The 23,607-nt window shown below is 37.3% G+C and overlaps 1 protein-coding gene across 1 annotated transcript in view; it reads right to left on the bottom strand.

Annotated features, from left to right (window-relative positions):
• The window catches only part of LMBRD1 (LMBR1 domain containing 1), an 87,504-nt gene that overhangs the window by 60,790 nt on the left and 3,107 nt on the right, over window positions 1-23,607 (bottom strand). The window contains exons 3-5 of the mRNA XM_042803441.1: window positions 16,807-16,867; window positions 5,486-5,583; window positions 4,443-4,510 (exon numbers count right to left, since the gene is read on the bottom strand). Of these exons, the coding sequence (XP_042659375.1) occupies window positions 4,443-4,510; window positions 5,486-5,583; window positions 16,807-16,867 (227 nt within the window). The remainder of the gene's footprint in view (window positions 1-4,442; window positions 4,511-5,485; window positions 5,584-16,806; window positions 16,868-23,607) is intronic.

Here is a 23,607-nt window from a genome sequence, read left to right as displayed (position 1 = left end):
AAAAAGCTATTCCTGAAGGCAGTGTTTCATTTTATTCACATTCCCCTCAAATACTGTATTTAGATCAGCAGAGTACATGTGCAAGTACGTGCAGAGTCAAGTCTGAGGTCAATGAAGTAGTGATTTTCTATTTACCAGTCTTAACAGAGGTAAGGACCCTACACTCAAGCATCATTAAAAGATGTATTAATCTGATTTACTATCCTGGTTTGACTCATGTACAGGAGGTGCAAAGACACTGTAAGCATCAATTGAGACAAATTATCTTCTAAATCCACACTTCTGGAAGCTAGAATAAAACAATTAATGATTCCCACACCAAGCATTAAAAGGGACTTGTTTATCTTCCATTATTACAAATAAAGTAATATATCCGCTACATTCTTTTCCTTGTTCTGTAGTTGCCCCAGAGAACTGAACTGCAGAAGTTCAAATACTTTCGACCTTCCAATAAGCAGAGACTAGCAAAGAGTCCTCAGAAGAATTTCAGGTAGAACAGTTTCCCAGGTAGGTAAAAGTTTTCTGCTGTCAGTCTCCCCATCTGAAGTACAATAAGAAGAGTAACTCTTCATCTTCGTAAACAAAACATCTGGATTTGTAACAGCTGGAAAACCGGTACCTCCATACCAATGTGAAACCATAACTTCCAGACATAAAACAGAATGCCTACAAGTCAAAGGAGTCAGATTTGGAAGGAAACTTTTTAGGTAAAGAATGCAAGAACGCAAACCAAAGTCCATAAAGAATGCTCACAAGTATCTTTTGTAATTTTTTTAAGATAGAGTACATAATTTGATCCCTGCTTGAAGTCCCAACAAATAAATGAAAAACAAATACGCATCTTCCAGGAATATACCTCAAACTTCAAGTATAGAACATAAGCTTGTGCTTCAAAGGTTAGTGCTAAACTAACTGCGTGCATTTATCACAACTAAACCAAAACAGTACTCTGCAAAGTCAAAACTGAAAAAAATAATTTTTTTAGAAGTTTGATTTTTAGCTTTTTGACTATGCAAGAGGCAGATTAAGGCTAGCATTTACTTAAGTTGATGCATGCTTGCTGACTTTAGATTTCGTTCTTTTATCTGCTTCTAATAGTAATTCTTCCTGTAAAATAGCATCCAGGAAAAAACAAAAATCCACAAGCAACAAAACACAACAGAAGTATTAAAACAAAGTTAAGCAAAATTTCTACTTACAAGAGATAGCAACACAAATAACTGCAGGCTTATTTGCTAAAAAGGGTTAAAATAGGAGACTCTGGGAAACTAACTGAGCTCAAGTCCTTTTATTTTAGGATCAGTAAGAATTTGCTATCTGTGAACCACACACAGGGAACAAATGAGATGGAAGAACATCTTAGGTTATTCGTAACTTGCTTGCCTTCCCCCCCTACACACACACACTCCAAGAGGAATAAGGTTAAATTTTATCTTTTTTCTGAGACTACCTACAACCATCATATCAAAAGTACACTAATCAGAGCAGAACCCCATTATACACACTCTTCAATTAGTACTCAGCTAGATCTTGGCTGGAGGAGATGGACATCTGATTCTGCTCCTGTTCAAGTTCTATGCAACAAGGGCTTCAAAGGAATGCAGGAGCTGTAAATTCACACACTTTAGTCCCAAGCAATCAGGAATCTTATTTCCCCTCCTGAATAGTTTGCTAGCAGCAAACTAGCCAGAAGAGTAACCAGTCCACATGAACAGAATTTCGGCCTCTAGCTTAACATACCATAAGAACAAGACAGTTAGCATACATAGCCATCTACAGACCTGCATCCAGTCCAGACTCCCAAAGGATTTCTGAAGCACAGCCCATCCATTGTACCAGCACACCACACTGCAGTTTAGTCCTATTCTTCATACACACTAAACAAGAGTAAATTTGACAAGTCTGGGCTATTTTGCTATGTTGACTAAGGGGTCAACACAGCCTGAGATCCAGAGTAGCCATCAACCGAATAAGTTTCCATGCTAAATGACACCTTTCACCTGTCACTGATGCAATACAAGTTAGTCCACTGACAACGAGTGAACAGAGTAAAAGTGCCAGTATAGGGTTTTCCAGGTATAGCTGAGAATTCAGTTAATGCAGATACATTTCCCAAAATAGTCAGAGCGCTCTAATGGAGCAATGTAAATGTCAAGGTAATTGTAAGATACTCCTAAATTTCAAACAATATAGCTTTCATGGCTTCTTTGAGGACTGCTGACCAGGAAGGAGGTAGGGACTTCTTGTCTAGACCTATCTTTAAAGGAACCAAGCTATTTATTGACCTGTTAATTATACAGATTACTTAGTAAATCTATCAGAACAGAGGTTGTCTTGATATGAGAGACTAGTCATGTAAGCACAAGACGACAGACTATTTGCAAGGTACTTAACAGGAAATATTCCAACCTTCCAACCCCTCTTGCTCTCATAACTTGTGTGCATGAGTATTCTAGTCCATTAAGCCTAGCCTCCTAAAACTAAATCCAGTACATAAAATTCCAGTCTGTTTCAATGTTGGTCTGATCCTGATCACCGGTGAGAAAATCTGCCAGGTGTAGGCAGCAGTACTGCAAGATTGGTCTTCACTGCCATGTCAAGCCCCTCATGTAGAAGCTTCAGCTCCCACATCTTTATCTCTTTCCTTTAACACTGGGTCTTCTGAGGCTGCTCTATGGCCTTGCTGTGCAGACAGCCGACTAACTTTAAGACAGTTAACTTCCCCATAACAAGTACATACATAAACACCAACACACCCACATATTTTAATATATATATATATATATAACTATACTAGAACTGAAGTTTACATTTTCCTTCAGCACAGTCACCTAATTTGCTTACTAAACTGAGCTGTTCAGTCTTGCAGCTTCCCTTAAAGGGGACAGACAAGAATTATATTCTTATAGAGCAGCATCTTAAGTAGCAAGGGTGCTTTTCCATTCTGAGGGCATTTGGACAACACTACTATTTAATCATTGCCATCTTAAAAGAAAGCAAGTGACATCACACATATAGCAGATAAATTGTTCCAATTAGCACCCAGAAATACTAAAACTCTACCAGTATCTAAAAGTGTACTGCCTCCCTGCAGTAGATAGGCCTGCTGTTTAGATCAGTGGGTTTCAACTCTATACCTAGAGAAGCACTGCTCAGTGACTTAGTCCCAGGCCACATACTACAGCTGTCTGGTTTGCAAGTCAATCTCACTGTCATAAAGCACAGTATAAGAGGGGATCATGGAAGCTCCTCCAATTTACAAGTTGGGAAGACTTTAAAAGAACAAGCCTAAGAACAGAGGACAGTTCAGAAGTCAAGAATCAAGTTCCATCCTACTGGAAGAAAGGAACAAGCATGCTTACAGCTACTGAGGATACAGCCGATACCTACTAGAGATACTGCAAAATTTCCTAAACTGCATATATTTATACACTACATATATGTGTCTATGATGTTAACCAGCAGTCAGAGAAACAGCTTTTGTCAGAAGCTTTAGCTTAATCATGGTCTAGAAATGCTACTAACTCAAATTCCTTTAGTCTCTCATAATAGCAAATACATTACTTTCAATTAAAAAGGACAGTCTTAGAGATGTACCTTAAGTGTTTATCAAAGCTAAACCAATATTCTAATAAGGTGGTATACAATTAGAAGTATTAATTTCACTCTAATTTCTACCTGACACTCTGGTATTTAGATAGGAATCATTTTAGCATGCATTTTGTGAATATTATCAACTTTACTGCTGCAGTCAAAATGCTAAAAAGCTTATGACACAGCATACATTAGAAACATTCAATACTCGTGTGCATGTCATGCTTAATGGTGCTCTTAAATTGAATTTGTAATACTACTCAGAGTTTCAGAATAACAGCACTTGCCGCAAACAACTTAACCACTTCGGTAATATCTGCCTTTCACAAATGCCAGTAAAACCTCGATCATACAAGGCATAACTATGTCAAGTGTAACATCACACTATACTTACATCCTTCATAGAACACTTCCATTTAGGAAAGTACTAAGCACGTAACATCTGCTCATATTCCTAAAAGTTGTTCCGGGGTGTCCACGAAAGCATTTGATAGAGGCAGAAAACAGGAAGAGGACAAATACTTTACTCCCTGTTGTACACAGATATCAATACCGTTCTAAATGTCATAGCTATCATGTCTTTGATGGATGTTCACACTGCATAAACAGGAAGAACTTGGATGCACAAGTACCTTCACAATTAAGAAAGCCATTTTATCTTCCAGTTAAAGTCTTACTTTTCAGGTACTTAATACTCAGGATACTTAAATCCTATTAGAGATTAAGCTAGATATTCATTATATGGATTGAACGCACCATAATCTACCCTTTTAGTCTTGCACAGAACAAAGTTCTATTTGGGGTTCTATTTAGTATATCCACTGTTAATGTTCAATACAAATACTTACCCAATTAAGAGAAGAACTGCACAAATTGTGATGAATCCCAGAGTGTATTTGAGTGCAGTTTTAACCTGCTGTATATTAAAGAGAAAGTTAATATATTAACATAAAGTAAATCCAAAGGGATTTATCCAACAAGTTATGGCAAAGCATGCTTACCATAACAGGTGTTCCACAAAAGGACCTCCATAGAAAACATGAGAGGTTTAGATACAAGTCAGAAGAATACATTCTTGAAGAGTCTCATAGCTTGAGAACTATGAACAATGACACTGAATTATGCTTCCACCATAAACTATGCACTTGAGCAGCTGTGGCCAGAAGCCAGTGTATATTAATTCAGTGCAAATACACCCAAACAAAATTCTTATTACCAATGCTTTATACTATAAGTCTTTTCCTCATGTTAAGGTTAGAACTGAAGAGAGGGGAAAATGATCATGATCAATTATTAGAAGATTCTTTAAGAAAAATTTTAATTTGAGACGCTAAGACCTTACTTGCATGTATTTATTATATTCCCTGGAATGTCACGCATGTCAAAAATCTCCAGTGCACTACAAAAATAACCAAGTGCTAACTTCAGGTAAATGACTACTGCCTACTTCAAGAAAAAGGCAAACACTACAAGGAGGAAGGTATTCAAATTTAGTGCCTATCTCAGAACCAGTATATTCTTCCTGTCTTCTACTTTAAAACCTGTTCATATATGTTTTCTATGCTATTCTAAGGAAAATCTCACATCCAGAAGTTTTAACTTCCTTTATATGAAATTGGGATCAAAGGATTTTGAGGGAATCTTAAAGAAATCATGGCAATCAGATGGTAATCACTTATCTCACTGAAGTCTCATTTTATGTGAGACCACAGTGCTTAGAGCAGACTGTCGGACTGTTATTAAGAGCTGCCTCAGTATTTTAAGGAAGTGTTGTAATAGACTTAGAAATGCTATTAACATTGTAGCATTCAAGTTAGACAATCATGCTTTCATTTTTGCTTGTATTCATTTGTCTTTTCACTGCTTGGTACATTTACTAGAGTGAACTTACTGAGCATGTGTTGCCATCATCTTCTTCCTTCTCCTCATAATAGAAATAGACAAAGGGAATCCACAGAAAGACGCAGAACAGTATGATGGAATACAAAGCTAGGAGAAAGAATTTAATTAAGTGAAGAGATAAAGTTACATTGGCACTTCATTTACTGCATAGTAATTCAAAAGACAGAATCAAACCTTAGTTACCTCTCATTATAGCTCTTACTGATTTCAAACATGGAAAATTTAATAAAATTTACTAGTCAGCATATGAACTGTTTTGTGAACTCCAAAGGACTTAGAATTAACCCTTTCAAGGGATTTCAGTTCCGCTTTCAATTCAGCAATGGTAAAAAGATTAAAAGTAATCATCTGCATGCAAATGATATACAGGACTAGCACAACAGGGAAGAGGTTGCATAGAGGAGAGTGAATAAAAGCAAGCTGTGCCACCTAATAACTAAAGTTGGCCATAGAAAAGGTATATACAAAAAAATTAACACAGTTAAAGCTATTTTTATCACTGGAGTCCATTTCAGGGGATGTTCTACTATCAATGTAAGTACATTACAGATAGAAGACATGGTTCTATTATTGATGATATAAACTCACAAAATAGAACAATCCATAGCAATATAATATCACCTCTTAACATCCCTTTTTAGAAGGAGGTACTAATCAAAGGTTTCAACAAACATATCTGAGTAGCCACTAAACCGAAACAGTCATATAACTTTGATGTACAGGTGATCTGAACAGACATTAAATCAGCTAGTTTAACACAAGGGAAGGGTTAAACTAACACATAAGTCTTCACTGGCTTATTAACTAACTTACTAACTAACTGGCAAGTTTGAAGACCTTAAGGAAGCTAATCAAAATCAACTGGACCAATTAGCCAGTTATATGAAGGGAGGAGACCAATTTCAGATCAAGGCTTTCAAGTTTAAATCTTCAGCTCTCTATTATAAGAGGTTACCCACTTTTTAGCAAAATCCTTCAATACTTCAAAATAATCTTATATTATGAACATAAGTCTATTAGGAAGCTAACAGTTGTCAAACAGTATGTTATAGTATTTGCACCCCACAAGAACAGTATCCTAGAATAGTTAAGCAAACCCTCCAAATGTTTGAAGTACCACACAACAAAGACTGCTTGTACAAGCACAAAATCACCCCCTTCAAGTCAGTGAGTAAAGATATCCAGGACCACACAAATCCTGTGATCTTTGGCTATTTTTCATCTTTACCTCATTTTGCATAACTCATTAGTGCTTTCCCACCACTAATCAATATAATCATCCCTAACTTAAGTTTGTGTCCTGTTATCTTGGCTAGTGCACTCCTTACATATCCCTGTGCTTCAAAGAAATCTGCCTCAGTATTTTTACTGAAGGTGGTGTAGAAGCCAAATAAAGTATCAACAACTAGAACTTAATATGAATGAGAAATTATTTCTAAACAGAATTCACTCTTTGGAAGAGTATTTCAAGGTGTTAGAAGTATCAACTGTTTAGAGTGCCGAGTTAGTATGGCAGCATAATAAACAGAACAAGTTATTGGTTAGTTCATAAGCTCTCTCACATTTGCCAATAGCATAAAATTCAGGGCTCTAAGACATCTTAACTTCAAACTCCGGAATGTATCATTCTTAGACCTTTCAGACCAGTATTCAAACTGCTTCAGTACTGTGAATGCTTGTGAATACTTTCAAAAATCAAGCCTCTCTAATCCAAAATCTGCCTTTTTTTAAACTAGACTGCACTGTGACAGTAAATTAGACAAGTTACACACATCACTAATCAAAGATCAGAATAATCAGCCTATAGAGGTCACTGTAAGCACAGAAAATATACTCACTTCCAAATTTTACTATATTAATTTCAGCATACCTTACTTATTAGGTACACTCATAGCTCATTAGATAATGGGACTGATCCATGTTTCTTCCAAAAGCAAGAAGGAAGAGAAACTCAAATTCAAGAGTATCTATGAACTGTGTAAAATAAGGCTACCATTTACCACTACATGAATAAAACACTAGTACTACCTAAATGCTATTGCAGCAGTAACTTTATTCAGTTTTAGGAGAACAGGTCAGGCTTCTGACACTAAATTTAGTTTTAAGTTGCTGGTGTTCAGTTACTGAATACACAGCTAATCTGTATCTTTAATTTTTTTTATAGTATGTTTTATAATCATGATAGAACTATACATCCTTTTCTTTCTGAAAACTGCTTCCTGACACTTTCTCGTAATTCTTCATGCTAATATCCAGTTTAAGTTTCTGATCTGCAACAGCATATTAGCAGAGGGCTACTTTCAATGGCTACTGACAATCAACTACGCTTATCAACTGATCTTTTTGTTGAATTGTCTTATTTAATTGGATTGAGGCTGCTGAATTGACATATAGTTTGTCCAGTCTTCACCAGGTTTTCAAAAAGCCATTAATGGCATAAGCCTCTGAACAGCACACAATAAGTCAAGTAAGCAAAGTTTAATTAACTAAACCCATGGCTTAGTCTCATTCCAGATCATACCCAATTAATACCTTTCACACAGAATTCCACCAGCTGAAGCCCAACACCTTCTTAAAAAAAGACTGTACTGTCTTAGTGGAAGAATCTATTAAGGTATATTTCTGCAAGCCTTTAATAACAAGACATCTTTCCTTTTCTGCAATTCTCAACACGAATTTTGAAAAAAACATAACAATCCTGTAAAAAAAAAAAAAAAAAATCAGTACAGAATGCAAAAGTAGAGTCAGACCCACGGCTCATCAAGCCCAGTACTGTCCTCTCAATGGTAGCAAGAGAGGGAGATATTTAGAGTAAGCATGTGAGCCTGGTCACTTCCTACAGTTTCAGCCTTTAGGACTCCCCAGCCAGCCATCACAGGAGCATCCTGGCCTACTCTGTTCTCCTACTCAAAAGGAGTCCATTTCAACCAGGCAAATGACATCAAAAAGCTAGCAGCAAGGCCAGTGCTGTTGTGATACTGATAAGCAACTACAGTATACTTAGAGCAGTAGTAAGTATAACTGGATATTGAAGATTTATCCAATCTTGCCTGGTCAATTATTTCTGTGGAGAAGCTTTCAATTTTCATTTGCATTTAAGAAATTTGATTAGGTCGGATTTTTCTTTACCATGTTTGGCTTGGTCCTTAACTAAACTAAATCCTTCAAGTTGAAACTCAGCATGTGAAGTATACCAGAAAAACTGTTTCTAGATTCAAGTCTCTCCTATCCCACAACCCACTCATGACTCTTAAGGCATGGAGAAAAGCCACACTACAGACCGAGATCATGATTCCAAGTTAAAGATTAAATACGTGGATATTACCTGTGAGTTCAAGTTTGTACAAGTGTAGCTAAAATACTCAAACGTAACTGTTTATTTCTAACCATAGGCACCTAAGAAACAGACCATAAAGCACAGCAGCATTCCACACCAACAACAAAAGAAAAAACAATCTTATTTACTTGACCACAGCAGTCAGATGCTGAAATGTTTTCCTCAGTGAGCATTAAGAGTCAAGTCACATTGTTGTAAGGGGCCTCAGACAAGAATGCACCCAAGGACAGTTTTTGCAACTGTGAAGGGCATATATTGGGGAAGGCAAATAAACCAGCAGATTCCTGTTGAAACCAAGATAAAGAACTTGAGAAACTCTACAAACAGAGCAATGAGCCAAGACAAAACCATATTTAGAAGAAAGGCTAAGAATTGATGGAAAGGGCCCTAAGAAACATCTTTTCGACAACCACTAGGGACCATTGAAGACCACCGAAGACCCCCATGGAAGCCCCTGAGAGACCCAGGAATGACCTTGTATAACCATTCTGGGAAATTTAATGCATATGCATGCAACAGTGTAACAGGGCAATATAAGCTTGGTCTGATGCTACATACAGTATATGCATGTTAGGTGGAACGATCTCCCATGCACCCAGTACTGCAATAAAAAAAAAAAATTGCCTGCTTCTTAATGCTACATTGATGTTAAAAGGTTTATTCCCAATTTCAGTGACAATATCTCATCCAAGGAGGAGCCTCACTTCCTCCTTTTCACCGTCCATCTGTCATATTAAAACTCTCCTTTGCACCAGCTCCAGTGTTTGCTAGACTTTTTGCTGGCTCACCTTAACTTACCACCCTGGCAGAAGAGAGCACCAAATCTAGCAGTTTGGCAGCATAGGTGGCAAGCAGCACCTTGGACTGCATTAGGAAGAGAGTTACCACCAGATGGAAGAAGGTAATTATTGCCCTTGACCCAATGTGGTCTCACCAGCACTTCAGAATTGGAGTGCCATGTCCAGTGTTGGGCTCCCCAGTACAAGAGACACATATTGGAGAGTCTAGCAAAGAGTAACAATGAGCAGAGAGCTGGGACTCATCCATGGAGAAAAGAAGGCTTTGGGAGGGACTTTATCCATGTGCATACATACTTGCATGGAACTGAAGACTGGCAGACCCCCAGTGGTGCCGAGGAAAAGGATAAAAAGGGAATGAGCACAAACTGAAATATAAGAAATTCAATTTAAACAAGAACTTCTATTCTGTCTGCAGTCAGAAACTAGAAACAGCTACTCAAAGACATAGTAGAGTCTCCATTCTTGGAGATACTCACAATCCAACTACAGACTGGCATAAATGAACTACTGTGAATAGGGAGTATATGAAACTAGATGATCTCCAGAGTTCCCTCTCCAACCTCCACACACCTGAGTGAAAGTAAATTTCCAACAGTTTTGACATTTGTGTTTGCACATTACAAGCATCCACCAAACGTCAACAACTGGCTCGAGCAGGAAGGCAAAAGACACACTAGCATAGCTGCTGAAAACAGGACCCCTCCTAGCACAGACAGTGAACTTCCATTTCAAACAGTGAGAAGTATGCTCTCAAGCTATCTACTACAAAAATTAAGCCAAGTTAATTCCAGGTGCAGGTAAAGCTTTGTTCCTGCCAACTCAATTGTGGAATTCAGATCTGTAGAGTTATAATGGTTCAATGAAGACCTTGGAAAATCCCCAAGTAGAGACTAATACCTTCAAGGCAGTTCACAAGCCTGTCCGGTAGTCACCTCCACCTAAAATGAGGAACAATCAACTTCAGTTGCAGTTTTCTGTCCCACAGGCATTATTTGAAGCCATTAAATAGTCACGATTCCTTCAAATTTATGCTTTACTAAAAGAACTTAAGTTCTCAGCCAATGCTGACTTGTAAGAGATGTTCTATATTAAAAACCTTATTCTCTAATAGCATACTCTCTACCAACTCTGAGACAGGACCTGCATACACAATGAGATTCAGCACAAGACTCATTCCAGAATTTTCCATCCATCATGACTGCTCTGCTGACGCTTAAACCTTAAGTTCACCTTAAACGTGCTCTCTAGAAGTTACAGGCTTTCAAACCATTTCAAGGTAAGTTTTAATATTAAAATTTGAGGGTAACTTTATTGACATGTAGTATTATGAACTCCAACTTACAATTATGTTGCAACAGCTCTGCTAGTTGCTCTGTTGAAAAACCTTGTTACCATAGTAATTTTATAGGACTAACACAGAAAAAAAGTGACTTTAGAAGGAGCTCTGCATTTGCTTTACCCAAGCAATATCATTTCAAGACAGACCTTTTTTGTTCATCCAATGTCTTGGTGACATTGGGTGATGTCTTAAAACTTTCCGTGAGAATTTTTTAGTTAGATCTGAAAATTAAATTTATAGCTCACATCGTTAAAGTAGCAAAACATTGTTGTTCCTATTATAGTACAAAAGAAACTTTAAAAGATTTGGCAAAGTTCCTGTCAACAAGACAGGAGACTGTTTATCTGTTTTTTTAATTTTATTTTCCAGAACTTATGAAAAAGGAAATCCAGTACCTTTCATCAGGTCATACAAGTTAGTTACCCAAGGGCAAGCACCTAATTGCCTGTTGTTCTGCCCACTAAAAGGGCTGTTTATTCCCTGGAAAGCTAACCTTCAAACTCAAAGGTCTTGAAGCAGCAAACAGCCCATCAACCAAGTGACAAAGATATTCCCTTCCCCCTAACTCCCCTGTGACCTTGTGGCATGACAGACTCAGCTTTCATTATTGCACTTCTGTGGACTTTAGTTTTAAATCAGGGACTGCTCTTCGCTCTGGGTCAGAGGTCCAACCTTTGTTTCAAAACATTTTTCTGTGGTATATCAGAAGCTTGAAGCACTATCACTGGAAAAGCGCTCCAGTACATAGTCAGTACAACAATGATTCCTGCCACAGAGTCTAAGCAATCTTCAGCAAGAATTCCTTAGTAAGGTTTGTTTGTTTTAAAGATATTTCTCAGAGAACAATTCTTATCCCAAGCCATAATTACTCATTTTCTGCTGGTTTGCACCATATCAATAAAGACACCTAAACTATGAGAAAGTTAGATGTTGTAGTAGCCTTCAAAGAAATTATAGCAATGGCCCCTTCATTATGTTTTGACTTCTTTTTTCTCATAGTACTATACAAGGGCAACTAGGAACAAATAATTGGCAAAATGCAGTAGGTAGAAAGAACCAAAATATCTTCAGCAACTGGGAAGATTTCAAGCAGAGTATGCAAGATCAATGTAGTCCCTCAAATCCCTTAGAGACTACAAGAGGCTCAAGAATATTACACAGTCAGAAGTCTCTTCCATCACACACAACTTCTGCTCTTCCCAATGGCATCATATACTGGTACATTGCATACCTTCAATACTACTAGTGTTGCTTAAAACAACGCTTTGTTATATACTCCCTCACTTCTGCTGAGAAGTCACAAACTACTTCAGAAAACCTAAGATGACTGTTTCTTCCCAATTACTCTCACATCTAATAAATTTCTTAAAACAACTTTTTGTCAAGGTTGCAAGAACAGACATCTTGTTTTCCCCAGTGAAAAGTGAAAGAACACAACACAGTAGTGAATTTCAAGTCATCACCAGGTACTCGTTCTAAGCAGTACAGTTAAAGCAGTTCACCACAGCAGTGTCAGTATCGTAACACTTTCAATTTATGTTCTGGCACACTGCTTCTCAAATAAGAAAAAAAAAATAATCACACTTACTAGGAGAATGTTCCTACAGATTAAAATGCATAATATTTAGCAAGTACAGCTATGCAAGTCTTCCACAGTATTTAGCATGTCTTCTCCTAGGACTAGACCATTAAAACATGTAGTAGGTGCAAGTCAAATGCAGCTAACTCCTAGAAGCCCAAGTTCTTGTGTCAATTACTCCGTATCAAACACTTGCAGTAAGCAGATAAAACTCCATGCAAAAATCATCCAAGTTACACAAAGTACTACTCTGGATAAATTCTTAATCAAGAACTTTAACCTAGGAATCATCATACAATAACTATTGCTGACTTAAGAAAATACTTCTATTTAAGAAAAAATAAATTGAAAATTGGAAGTTTAGCACAGGCTTTAAAGCATACCCAAAGAGATCCCCATAGTATTTAGCAGACAGTCCTTGCCACACTATAGTTGAGACACACTTAACACATGCAGGTCAAGAGTCTAGGTCTACCTCGCAGGAAGACTGGGATCTACGAATGGCATCCTTTTACCATTCACAAAACTTTACCAAAAGACACTGAAGATCAAGCCAAATCCAACAGGCAGGATTTACTTAGTAGAGGAAGAACAGCTACAGAACACAGCTCCAGGTTACTGTCAATTGTTTCAGCCTGATTCTTTGTGGTACAGAAGAACCGCTGTTGGACAGTTTCCAATTGTAACTCTCTCTGAAAAGGGTTTTCCTTCCAAACACAAGTTGACATGCTGTTTTAGAGCATCTGCCAACCACTGATCATTCTTCAATCACTCAAGTACTGGCAGACACATTCTACTTTTTATGAGAATTAACATGCTAAGCCACTACAGCCTCAAAGCAATCAGTAGACTGGATTCCTAAGAAAAGTTTTTAGGCTACTGAAGTCCCACTTCAAAATAGTTATTTTAAGCTTCATTCTGAAAGGTACCTCATTTATCATTCTACTAGTACAAAGCCATTCTACTCTTGTATCAGTCTAGCCAAGAAAACAGCTGAGTATGAGAGAGAACATTGTTCATGAGGACTAATGACTGTAAAAAAAGCTTTTCTACATTTAGTGAGAGCTTTCTCAATATATTGCAATATAGGTAGTAAAGTAATCCCTAATATTCTAACACATCAGACAAACCACAGCCTCCAAATTCTTGCTACAATTAGAAGTGACTTGGATTGAAAGACAGTGACCAAAGTATACCAATTGTTCATACTATAAGCTGCCAATATAGCTATAGGAGGCACGTAAGATCTATATAGTTACCACTGCATTCTTAGGAGAGAAAATACTAGTATTCACATGTGTTGTGGTTTAAACCCAGCTCGCAGCCAAACACCACACAGCCTTTTGCTCACCTTCCCTCACCCACAGGGAATGGGGGAAAGAGTTGGAGAGGTATGGGTAAAGAGACTCATAGGTTGAGATACAAACAAGTTAATGATGGAAATAAAATAAAATTAATAATAATAGTAATAATAGAAAATACAAATGAATAAAGCACAATGTGATTGCTCACCATCCACTAACTGACACCCAGCCCCTTCCCAGCTAGTGATCCCTGAGAAGAGAGAATCCTGAAACCACAATCCCAGAAGCCAGAGTGAGCTTCCTGATCAACCCTCCTCTATATACTGAGAATGATGTTGTAAGATATGGAATATTCCATTGGTCAAATTGGGTCTGTTGCTGTGGTTCTGCTCCCTCCCAGCTTCTTGTGTATCTGTGTACCAGCAGGACATGGGAAGTTGGAGAGTCCTATATTACTTTGCAACAGCTAAAAACTTCAGTACATACTGAACATTCTTTTTATATAAAATCTCATACTGAATCCAAAACACAGCACTATTCTAGCTACTAAGAGGGAAAAAAAAATAATAGCTCTATCCCAGCCAAGACCATTACAATGTCCTTGAGTACAAAGAGATTTCAGTTCTGATCATTCTGTTTATTTAAAAAAAAAAAAAAAAAAAAAAACAAAACCAAAAACAAACATAACAGTATTTAGTCTTGGCATGGTTTAAGAAGATATGGGTACAAAAAAATGGAATAGTATTACAAGACTGGAAGAGTTGTTTAACTTATTCTCTCAGCTTTCATGTCACTATGCTGTGCAACAACAGCAGGGGACAAGACCCAAAGATGTAGGAGAGGTATTCAGTTCTGTTTTTATATAGGAATGATGAAGCCTTCTGAAAAATAAGTTACCTATTACTGTTCACTTCAGTGTAGCTCTAGTCATAAAAATGTGCATCAATTACACAAGATCACAAAAGAAAAACACTTTTAAAACCATCTTTAAATCTCTACCACCATCTGGAGGATATGCTATGAAATAAAGCATTAGTCCTATATTTCAAGACTTGTCCAGATAGGCCAAAAACAAAAGCAGTTTTTCAGGTTTAAGCTCAAATCTATTCCAAAATTTATTTCAGGATTTACCAGGAGACATCTTGCTTTAAAAAGAGACTCAGCCCAAAACATCTTACAGAAATTCATCCATCACAAGTCTATAGAAAATGGGCCACAAAAGAATGTGACAACTCTTCCACATTAGGAGTTGTGAAATGCTTGGGCTGTTAAACCAGACCCTAGCAAACCTAACAAGAGTAGAAAGCAAATATAAAGCAATTCCACTATCCTATAGTGAAGAATCTTTGTGGAAAATAAGCTAGTATTTGAAGAGTTCCTTTTTCAAAAACATAAATTTCTTAGTAATTTTGGCTTTAGGTTTCACTCAGCATGAAACTGCACATTCTATTTTCTGTTGCTATCACTGGCAAGCAAGTATTCTTAACTAAGAAAGTCCACTGTTTAGCATCAATTATTTCCTGATCTAAACAAATATATATTCAAAAGCCAACCCATAGCCTTCAAAGAGAATAAACTTTAAGTCTTAGGAAAAGTGATGAAAAGCCAGCAACTACCTCTGAGTTTGTATCATTGATCAAGGCCAGCATTTCACTCAAACTGTGGTAAGTATCATTCTTCTATAGCTACCTCTTACATATATTCATTAGTAGTACAACTTCAAGGACAACTAAAATAAACTGATCTAAATCTACACACAGGTTTGGTGAACAGTTTTTTTATTAGATTTGATTTCAGTTTATTTTTTGCTTCAGTTTTATTTAGGACTACCTGAAACAAAAAGGGGCCCAAACAATAGGCCTCAAACCAAAGTTGACTTCTGAGTGAATTCCCCGACCAGCAATCAGCATCTTATCAGCAGACTGAAGCAACCAGTATCTTATCAGCATGAAAATGTAACCCTGGGAACAATCCTTGGGAACTATAAGTAAACAATAGGAAGTAACTATAAATCCCAAATGTAAAGAAAAACAGAAACTCCTCAGACATGCCCGGATCCTGGCCAGATCCGGACATGCCTGAGTGAGGCATATCAATCTACCAGATATCTCCTGTGCATTTTGTTTAGACTTGTTTGTTAAACTGTACAAAAGCTGGACCCTCTCACAGCAAAGACGGAAACCTCACCTACGAGTGGACGCCCTGTGTAGGACTTCCCAATTGCCGGGAAAGTCTCTCCGACCCTCCGCTGTGACGGGGCTCCCCAGCTGATGCACGGGTCAGGGTGATGGTAAAGTGTGAGGGCAATTGGTGATGGATCTTTCTTAATCACTATAGCTAGCTTTAAATAGTAATGTCTAGGTGCATTACCTTGCTTATTCTTTCTGCTATTTCTACTATAGTAAAATTTCTATTTCTACTAAAGTAAAATAAGCCTATTTCTTTAGCTTGGTGTCTGTGTCCTTTGTGTTAACCCCGTCAATTGGCAAAACACTACCACACTTGAATCAACTCTTTTATGCTCCTTTACAGTAGCTCTTACTTTGAATATTGTAGTTGCTGAATCTGAACACTTAAAATACAAATGTTACACTCAGTTGCACAAACTTTATACCTAGTAGGCAAGTTTCAAGCTGCTGCATACTTAAGTGCCATAAAAGTTACAGTAAAGTCATGTGTTTCCCTTAATGGGCCTCTAAATACACATAACCTACTGTTAACTTGTTTCCTGTATAGGACTGAAGCTATTAACTTTTTCATGGATTGGCCTTTGGAATATTTGCATTTTTAAGGGGCTCTTGAATGTAAAAAAAAAAAAAAAATAACTGAAGGGCATCAAGTGTAAGACTATGTTTAACCAAAAAGGTATAATCCAGTATGACCCTTAAAAACTTTATGCCTTCACTTAAAGGTCCTATTAATTAAAAAAAAAAAAAGTCAAAAATACTTACTGTAGTATCCATAAAGCACAGTGTCTTCAATTTGCCTGGAAACATTAGCATCAGCCCAGTCCTAGTAATAAAGGATAGAAGCATTTAACATTAAATGAAACAAAAGAATATTTCATTCAGTAGCATTCATATAGAACTGAAAAAAACTGCTTGTATCAAATGCCTACAGAAAAATACTAAACATCCAATTTGCCCATTTTGAGTGTTGGAATTTAAGTTAGAATCAATTCATTTAACAGAGACAATTAAGTAATGTGCTGCATTTCAAGGAACAGACACTGCAGCAGTATTCCCACTGCTTACACTCACTTTGGCTGTTATCTTCCTACTTAAAGCACTTTTTTTTCCATATTAAAAATCCTTAGTTAACAAATTATATTGTCAACACAACTGAAAATTATTAACGACTATCTTTTTTAGCAGCTAATAATTTACTTTTGTTCTGTACTTAGTACTGAAGTGGCATTCTTTTTATGAAACTGGTATTTGTTTTCTACATGTCAGACAATGCAGCTATGGAGTCTGAAGCTCAATCTAAAGATTTTTTCAAAATGTTTTGTAGAAGACAACCAGAGGTATGGTTATTTGCAGTTCTAGCCATTTTTTCTTGACTCTGAGCACTGCTGCAGACACTAAGTTTCAAAGTCAAGTCTTTAAAGGGACAAAGCTGTCCTCAGGATTAGTTTTCTACAAAGCCCTACATATGACAGTCTTGGGAACAGCATGGCACACTAGAAAAGACTGCACAACTAATCTGTATGAGTTGCCCAGCCCAGTAGTTGGATGTGTTGGATTTACTTTTATAATTAACACATTTACAGCTGCTTTACAACTCATCAGAAAATATACATGTGCAAAGCATTAATGAAGATACCCAATCAAGTCAAGGATCCACTCATTTTGAAGTCAATACTCCTCAATCAAAAAAGCACTATTTTAAAGCAAATTAAACTATTTAAAATTTATACATTTAATTTTAATTAAATATAAATCTATATTTAATATTTTAATTTATAAATTTATGCTCAGTTGTAGCTTACAAAGTTCTGTTTTTATTAGTTATCTACCCAGTTTAAGCCATCTTCTTTTTCAGAAGTACAAACCTTTTAGCCTTTCTACTTTGACCAAGACTTGATTTACATGAATATTCAAGTTCGCTTCAGAAAAACAGTACCCTAAACTAGGTATAAGAACAAAGTTATTAGATGACTTGATACTATGCACATTAGCAGAGCTTAGACATTAACTGTATGCCAGTCTTGAGTTTCTGGCCTAAGGGCTGAAGGTCTTTCCGTAATACCAATGGGCAGACTGTTTTCCTGAAGTTCCCATCCAAAAAGTGACATGCTAGTCAAGAAGCAGTAATTCTTGTTAGTAGAGTACTATATCTCAAATCTTACCACAGAACTGCAAGAGACTCAGTGTGGTTTAGGGTTTAGATCCTACAACTCCACAAATAACAGCATCAGTAGCCACTATCTGAGCAAAAGTTGAACTTTTTCAGAACTGTCCAGAGAATGGAAGTGAAATACAACTCTAGCTACACTGGGAATCACACCCAGCCAGTAGGCTGAAGTCAAGTTCTTGCCCTTATTCCTTTTTTCTTCACCAAGATGACCTATTGGTTTATGGAAGCTGAATGTTTTGTAACACAGCCATTGGAAGCCAAACTTGGGGATTGAATCCAGTGGTCCAAGCCTGCCTGTAAAACATATTCCAGAATTGTTAAAGTCTTGTGGGATCCACTCTACATCTAGTCAAGATCAAGAAAGTAGTTATCCAGAAACAAAATTCTTGAAAAGCTGCGATTTTGGAAACACACCAACAGAACTGAATTGATGAGAAAATAAAAGATCTAGTACTGTCAAAGCTCCTTTCAATTTCTGTGTGTAGGCTTTTCTCAAACTGGTAAGCTCAAACCTTTTCAGTTGTTATAAAGGTACATGCACTAATACACAGCATATGAAAAATTCAAGTGAATATACTCCTTAAACACTATACACAATAAGACTTAGAGAAATTTAACATTTGCTTTATTAGTTCTCTCAGAACTGCCTAAAATCTCATGGAATATGGGCTTGATGACATACCATAAACACTTCATTTTTCTATTATCTCAGAAAATCAGCATCACCTTCCTTCATGTTACTATATTAAGACTTTATATTAAGACTTTCAGTAGGCCAATTTAAGCTTTTAAAGTTCACTGTCTGAAATAAATTGGATTATTATCCAACTGGAATTGGAGTTGAAAATTATACATGCATTTTCTCATCTAATCAGGAAAAAGAAAGGTTGAAAAGTATTTTAGCAGAAGGGACAGAAGCAATACCTTAAATGTCTGTCAGGTACCCAATAAACCTAATCTTTGAAGACTGTCAGGCTCAAGGCCAGCAGTATTTCAACTAAAAAATTTCTAGGCCTTTGTATGAAAACATATCATGAAATAATTTGATTGCAATAAGTTAAGAATACATACACAAAATAAAATGCTTAAATTGTCTAGTGTTGAAAATTAAGGAAATGCATTGTTTTAATTATGCTTAAAGGAAAAGCAAGATCGAACTGAACAGGTGGCACTATTCTACTTCCAAGTAAGTATTTGAAAAACGTCTCTCCTATGAGCAATGGAGACATCCAAAATGCACACCAACTAAGAACAAGCAAGAAAAGCAATGTTAAGACCCACAGTTTAAGTGGCACAGAGACTTTACAGGAAGAGGTAGCTAGTAATTGAAATACAACAGGGCTTAACTGCCAAAAAACTGTTTCTCCTCCAACCCCAGAAAAACATTTATAACAGGACAGATGTTGAACTTTAAAACACTGTAATTGCTTTCCATTTTATTGATCAAATTAAGTTGTGTACAGGACCAGAGCAATATACAAACAGATATCACAGCATATTAAAATAATGAGATGTTATCTTACATTAAAAGATGTAAAGATGCAAAGATGTATGCATTTCACCAATGTGCACATGTGCCTGAACTTACAAACTGCATTAGTCCACACAGGAAATATCATATCTATTATGTCTACTTTCAGTCAACTGCTGAAGCCCCACATTTACACAAACTAAGGAGGCAAAAATCCTTACTCTGGCAAATTATCCATATGCACACATGAGCAGCAGCTCAAAAGCAGTAACCAGTTCATGTGAGCTGTTTCAAAAGCTACTGACAGCAGCACTGTCTTGTCAAAGGCAAGAAGCACTGCTATCTAGTGAGTGTCAGAGCTCTGACATTCTCAGCAGCAGTGCTGATATATCAAGTTGATAGATATATGAATTTACTGGACTAGCACATCAGGACTCAGTTGAGAACTCATCTAGACAGCCTCTAGATCTAGTCTGTTTTCTTCTCCATCCATTATGGCCAAAGCCTACAATATCTACAGCAAATAGCTTAGAAACACAATAGATTAGGAAGGTGGGAATTCATTACTGCCTTCAACAGCAGCTTAAGATGTGACCACAAATTTTCATAAGATCTGCAGAATTTAGGCACTCTGCACTGTTCTGCTGTATACTTCATTCTGTTCCATGCAGTTTAGCAAGCATACATCATACCACCTTTAAAATACCTGTAACAATGCATTGTGTTATTAGATAAGGGAATCGACAAATCGTAAAGATATGTGCAATGAGTATGATGTCCTACATTAAGTTATTATTCTTAAGCATTCCTTAACACAAGCCATGTTGAAGATTTCAGGAAATTGAAATACAGTTACCAGTGTAAAAAGTAAATAGCTCAGTAAAATGTTGCTACATAAACTGCCTTTTTTATATCTTTAAGACACTTCCAGTTTACCTACATGCTAAAACCAAAGCAAAGCTCCCTCAGAAGATTCATTTTATAATTACATTCATAGAGAATTATTTATGAAGAACAGTTGCTTCTCCCAGTAATCACTAAGCAGTCTTCCTTCTCCCAGCAACTGTGCCCAGTTCGTAACTTATGTTAACATTTTTCAACAGAACAGCACTACTCAAACTGTACAGATAACTTCACCAAACAAAAGCAGTACAAGCTAAGCTGAAACTTTTGACCTTCCCCACTTTTTGGTGAGGGAATGGCCATGAATTTAATTCTGTTGTTCCTGTTAAAGGGGACATTTCTACTGTCATTGCTGGACCCTACAAGAATTTAATGAGTACCCAGTGCAGATGGCTCTCATACTCCACAAATGTACCTTAATAGAGGTTAAAGTGGTAACATTCCAGTTTTCAGTATTTGTGATGTTTCATCAAATGTAAATGAAGCAGTCATTCTGCTGATTAGCCTATCCCAAAGCTGGGCCAACAAAAGGAAGCTACAGTTCCACAGACTGTACTTCTAGCCTTTTACCTCCAAAAGGGGACAGAGCCAGGATTTTGACTGCCAGATGGAAAGCAACATCCAGAAACATGAATATCTCAGCCACATCAAGCTACCATGAATATTACAGCCAAGTACTGTTACTTCACAAGTAGTAATTCCTATTCAGGACAGTAAGCATGATCTCAGTTGATAATGATTTCTCAGCTAACGCCTTGCTATAATAAAAAAATCTGACATTTCTAGTGGTTCTCTATTCTGAGCAGCTACATGAGTTTCCCCCAATATGCAAAAAAATCTTCATAGAATGGTCTGCAAAAAGGATCTCCTGTTAAACAAATGCTACTCATTGATCCATTAAGGAGACAACTGGCTTTTAACAGCTCAGGCAGACACCCAAGGTTTGTGAGGTGTTCAGTCTAAGCAGACTGAAAGAAATGCCACTGGCTTTTAACTTCATATAATAGCAAGAATCCATACATTTCAAAAATAAATGTTCTCATCACTTCCCCTGCCTTCTGCTGCATCAACAATCGAGTAAAAAAGACAGCATGGTAATGATAACATTCTTCTTTCAAGCAGTCTTCCCACTGCAAGACAGCATCGGCTATGTTTTAAATATTTATGAGACCTGTAGGTCAGACCCAGAAGTCTACAGTTCCAGCAGCAACCTGAAGTCTTTAAGCTAAGGTGAGATTTTCTGTTCATAAGTGCTTGTTATAAATCAAACAAGCTTTCAGATCGAACAGATCAGATTTGACTGGATGTATGTGAAGTCCATTGCACAAACTAAAGCACCATCAATGCAAACAGCCCAAACCTTCAAGTTAAAAATGGTGCTGGTGAATATTATCAGGACTCCACTTACAAAGCAATACTCTTCTGAAAAGTACTAGAACCAAAGGCCTGCTTTCTGACTTCGCAGAACTATGAATCAAAGTAATCCCAGCCTCTAAAAAAGGTGTTCTTGCAATGCATTCTACTGTACATACGAATGACCACCCAAAGTCCATGCACCACTGCTCCTTTCCTAAAGGACTACACAGCTGCTGTGCAACACCTAATACCAACACTCCTCAATTCATGCACTATAAAACCTTTAATATAGTATTTGATAAATCTCACAAAATATGGTAAGACACTCCAACAGGTCAAATGCCACAAGCCACTTGTTTATAGAAAAGAATTACTTAACGTACTGTTTACACAGCTTTCAGTTAAGTTTAACAGTCCTGTCAAAATGGACAAAACCTCAAGGTTAACAAAGGCTGAATAGGTATAGTATATGGTCCTTGTCAAGCAAGACACCTCGGAACACGTGATGGAAAGGACTACATAACACTTTCAAGTTAATTCATCCAGAAAGCAGCATTACTTTGACAGCCTCCAGAGAAGGGTAATCTCCCTGGGTACTACACTTCAGACAATTAAGCCAATCCTTGTAGCCAGGACACATACCTTCACTTACCACTGAACACACAATTCACAAAGACAACTCTGAACCACCAGATTATGCCTCCAATTTAACCTCTGCTATAACAGGCTTCTCCTTGAGTTTGCTGCAAATTTCTTCACAGAAAAACCTTAGGAATATCTGCAATTTCATAGTAGGGTCAGATGCCTTACAAATTAAATGAAAGTCCACACATAGTACTGTCCTGGTTTGGGCTGAAATAGAGTTAATGTTCCTTTTCAGGGACTAGATGGGTGCTGTGTTTTGGATTTAGCTTTGGGTTTGGTATGAGAAGAATGCTGATAGCACACTGATGTTTTCAGCTGCTACAGAGACTTCAAGGACTCTCCGACTCCCCATGTTCTACCTGTGTGCAAGGGCACAGGGAGCAGGGAGGGAGAACAGACAGAGCACCAGACCCAAACTGGCCACTGAAATATTCCACATCATGGAACGTCATGCTCACTGTATAGAGGAGGGGTGGTCAGGAAGGAGCTCTCTCGCTTCCAGGATTGTGATTGCAGGATCTTGGTATCTCGGGGTCACTAGCCAGGAAAGGGCTGGATATTGGTTAGCAGGTAGTGAGCAATTATGTTGTACATTGCCTGTTTATGTATTTCTTTTTTTTTCCCCATCATCATTTTTCTCATTTTATTGCCATTATTAAACTGTTCCTATCTCAGCCTGTGAATCTCCCTTCAACCCTCTAATTCCCTCCCCCATTCCCAGGTGGGGAGGGGGAAGGGAGGATGACCAGCTGCAGTGGTTGGCTGTCAACCAGGCCCAAACCACAAGTACCTTCTATGTTTAGCATTCCTGACTTCCTCAACTCTAACACTGATACTGGGAATTACAGTTGGGAGGTGGAAGAAAAGAGTACATACAGAAAAAAAAAAAATTGTTTACCTAGGATCTGGATAACGGCCACTACTCTTTTGGCATATGCTCTGAAATCAAGTTGGATGGTGTTTTGATGAACTAATGGTTTATCTACAGAGTATTATCCACATCTGCTACCTGGATCTG

Source organism: Tyto alba, unplaced genomic scaffold (assembly GCF_018691265.1).
Source record: "Tyto alba isolate M040663 unplaced genomic scaffold, T.alba_DEE_v4.0 Super-Scaffold_40, whole genome shotgun sequence".
Lineage (NCBI taxonomy): Eukaryota > Metazoa > Chordata > Aves > Strigiformes > Tytonidae > Tyto > Tyto alba.
This window is presented reverse-complemented; position numbering and strand designations above follow the sequence as displayed.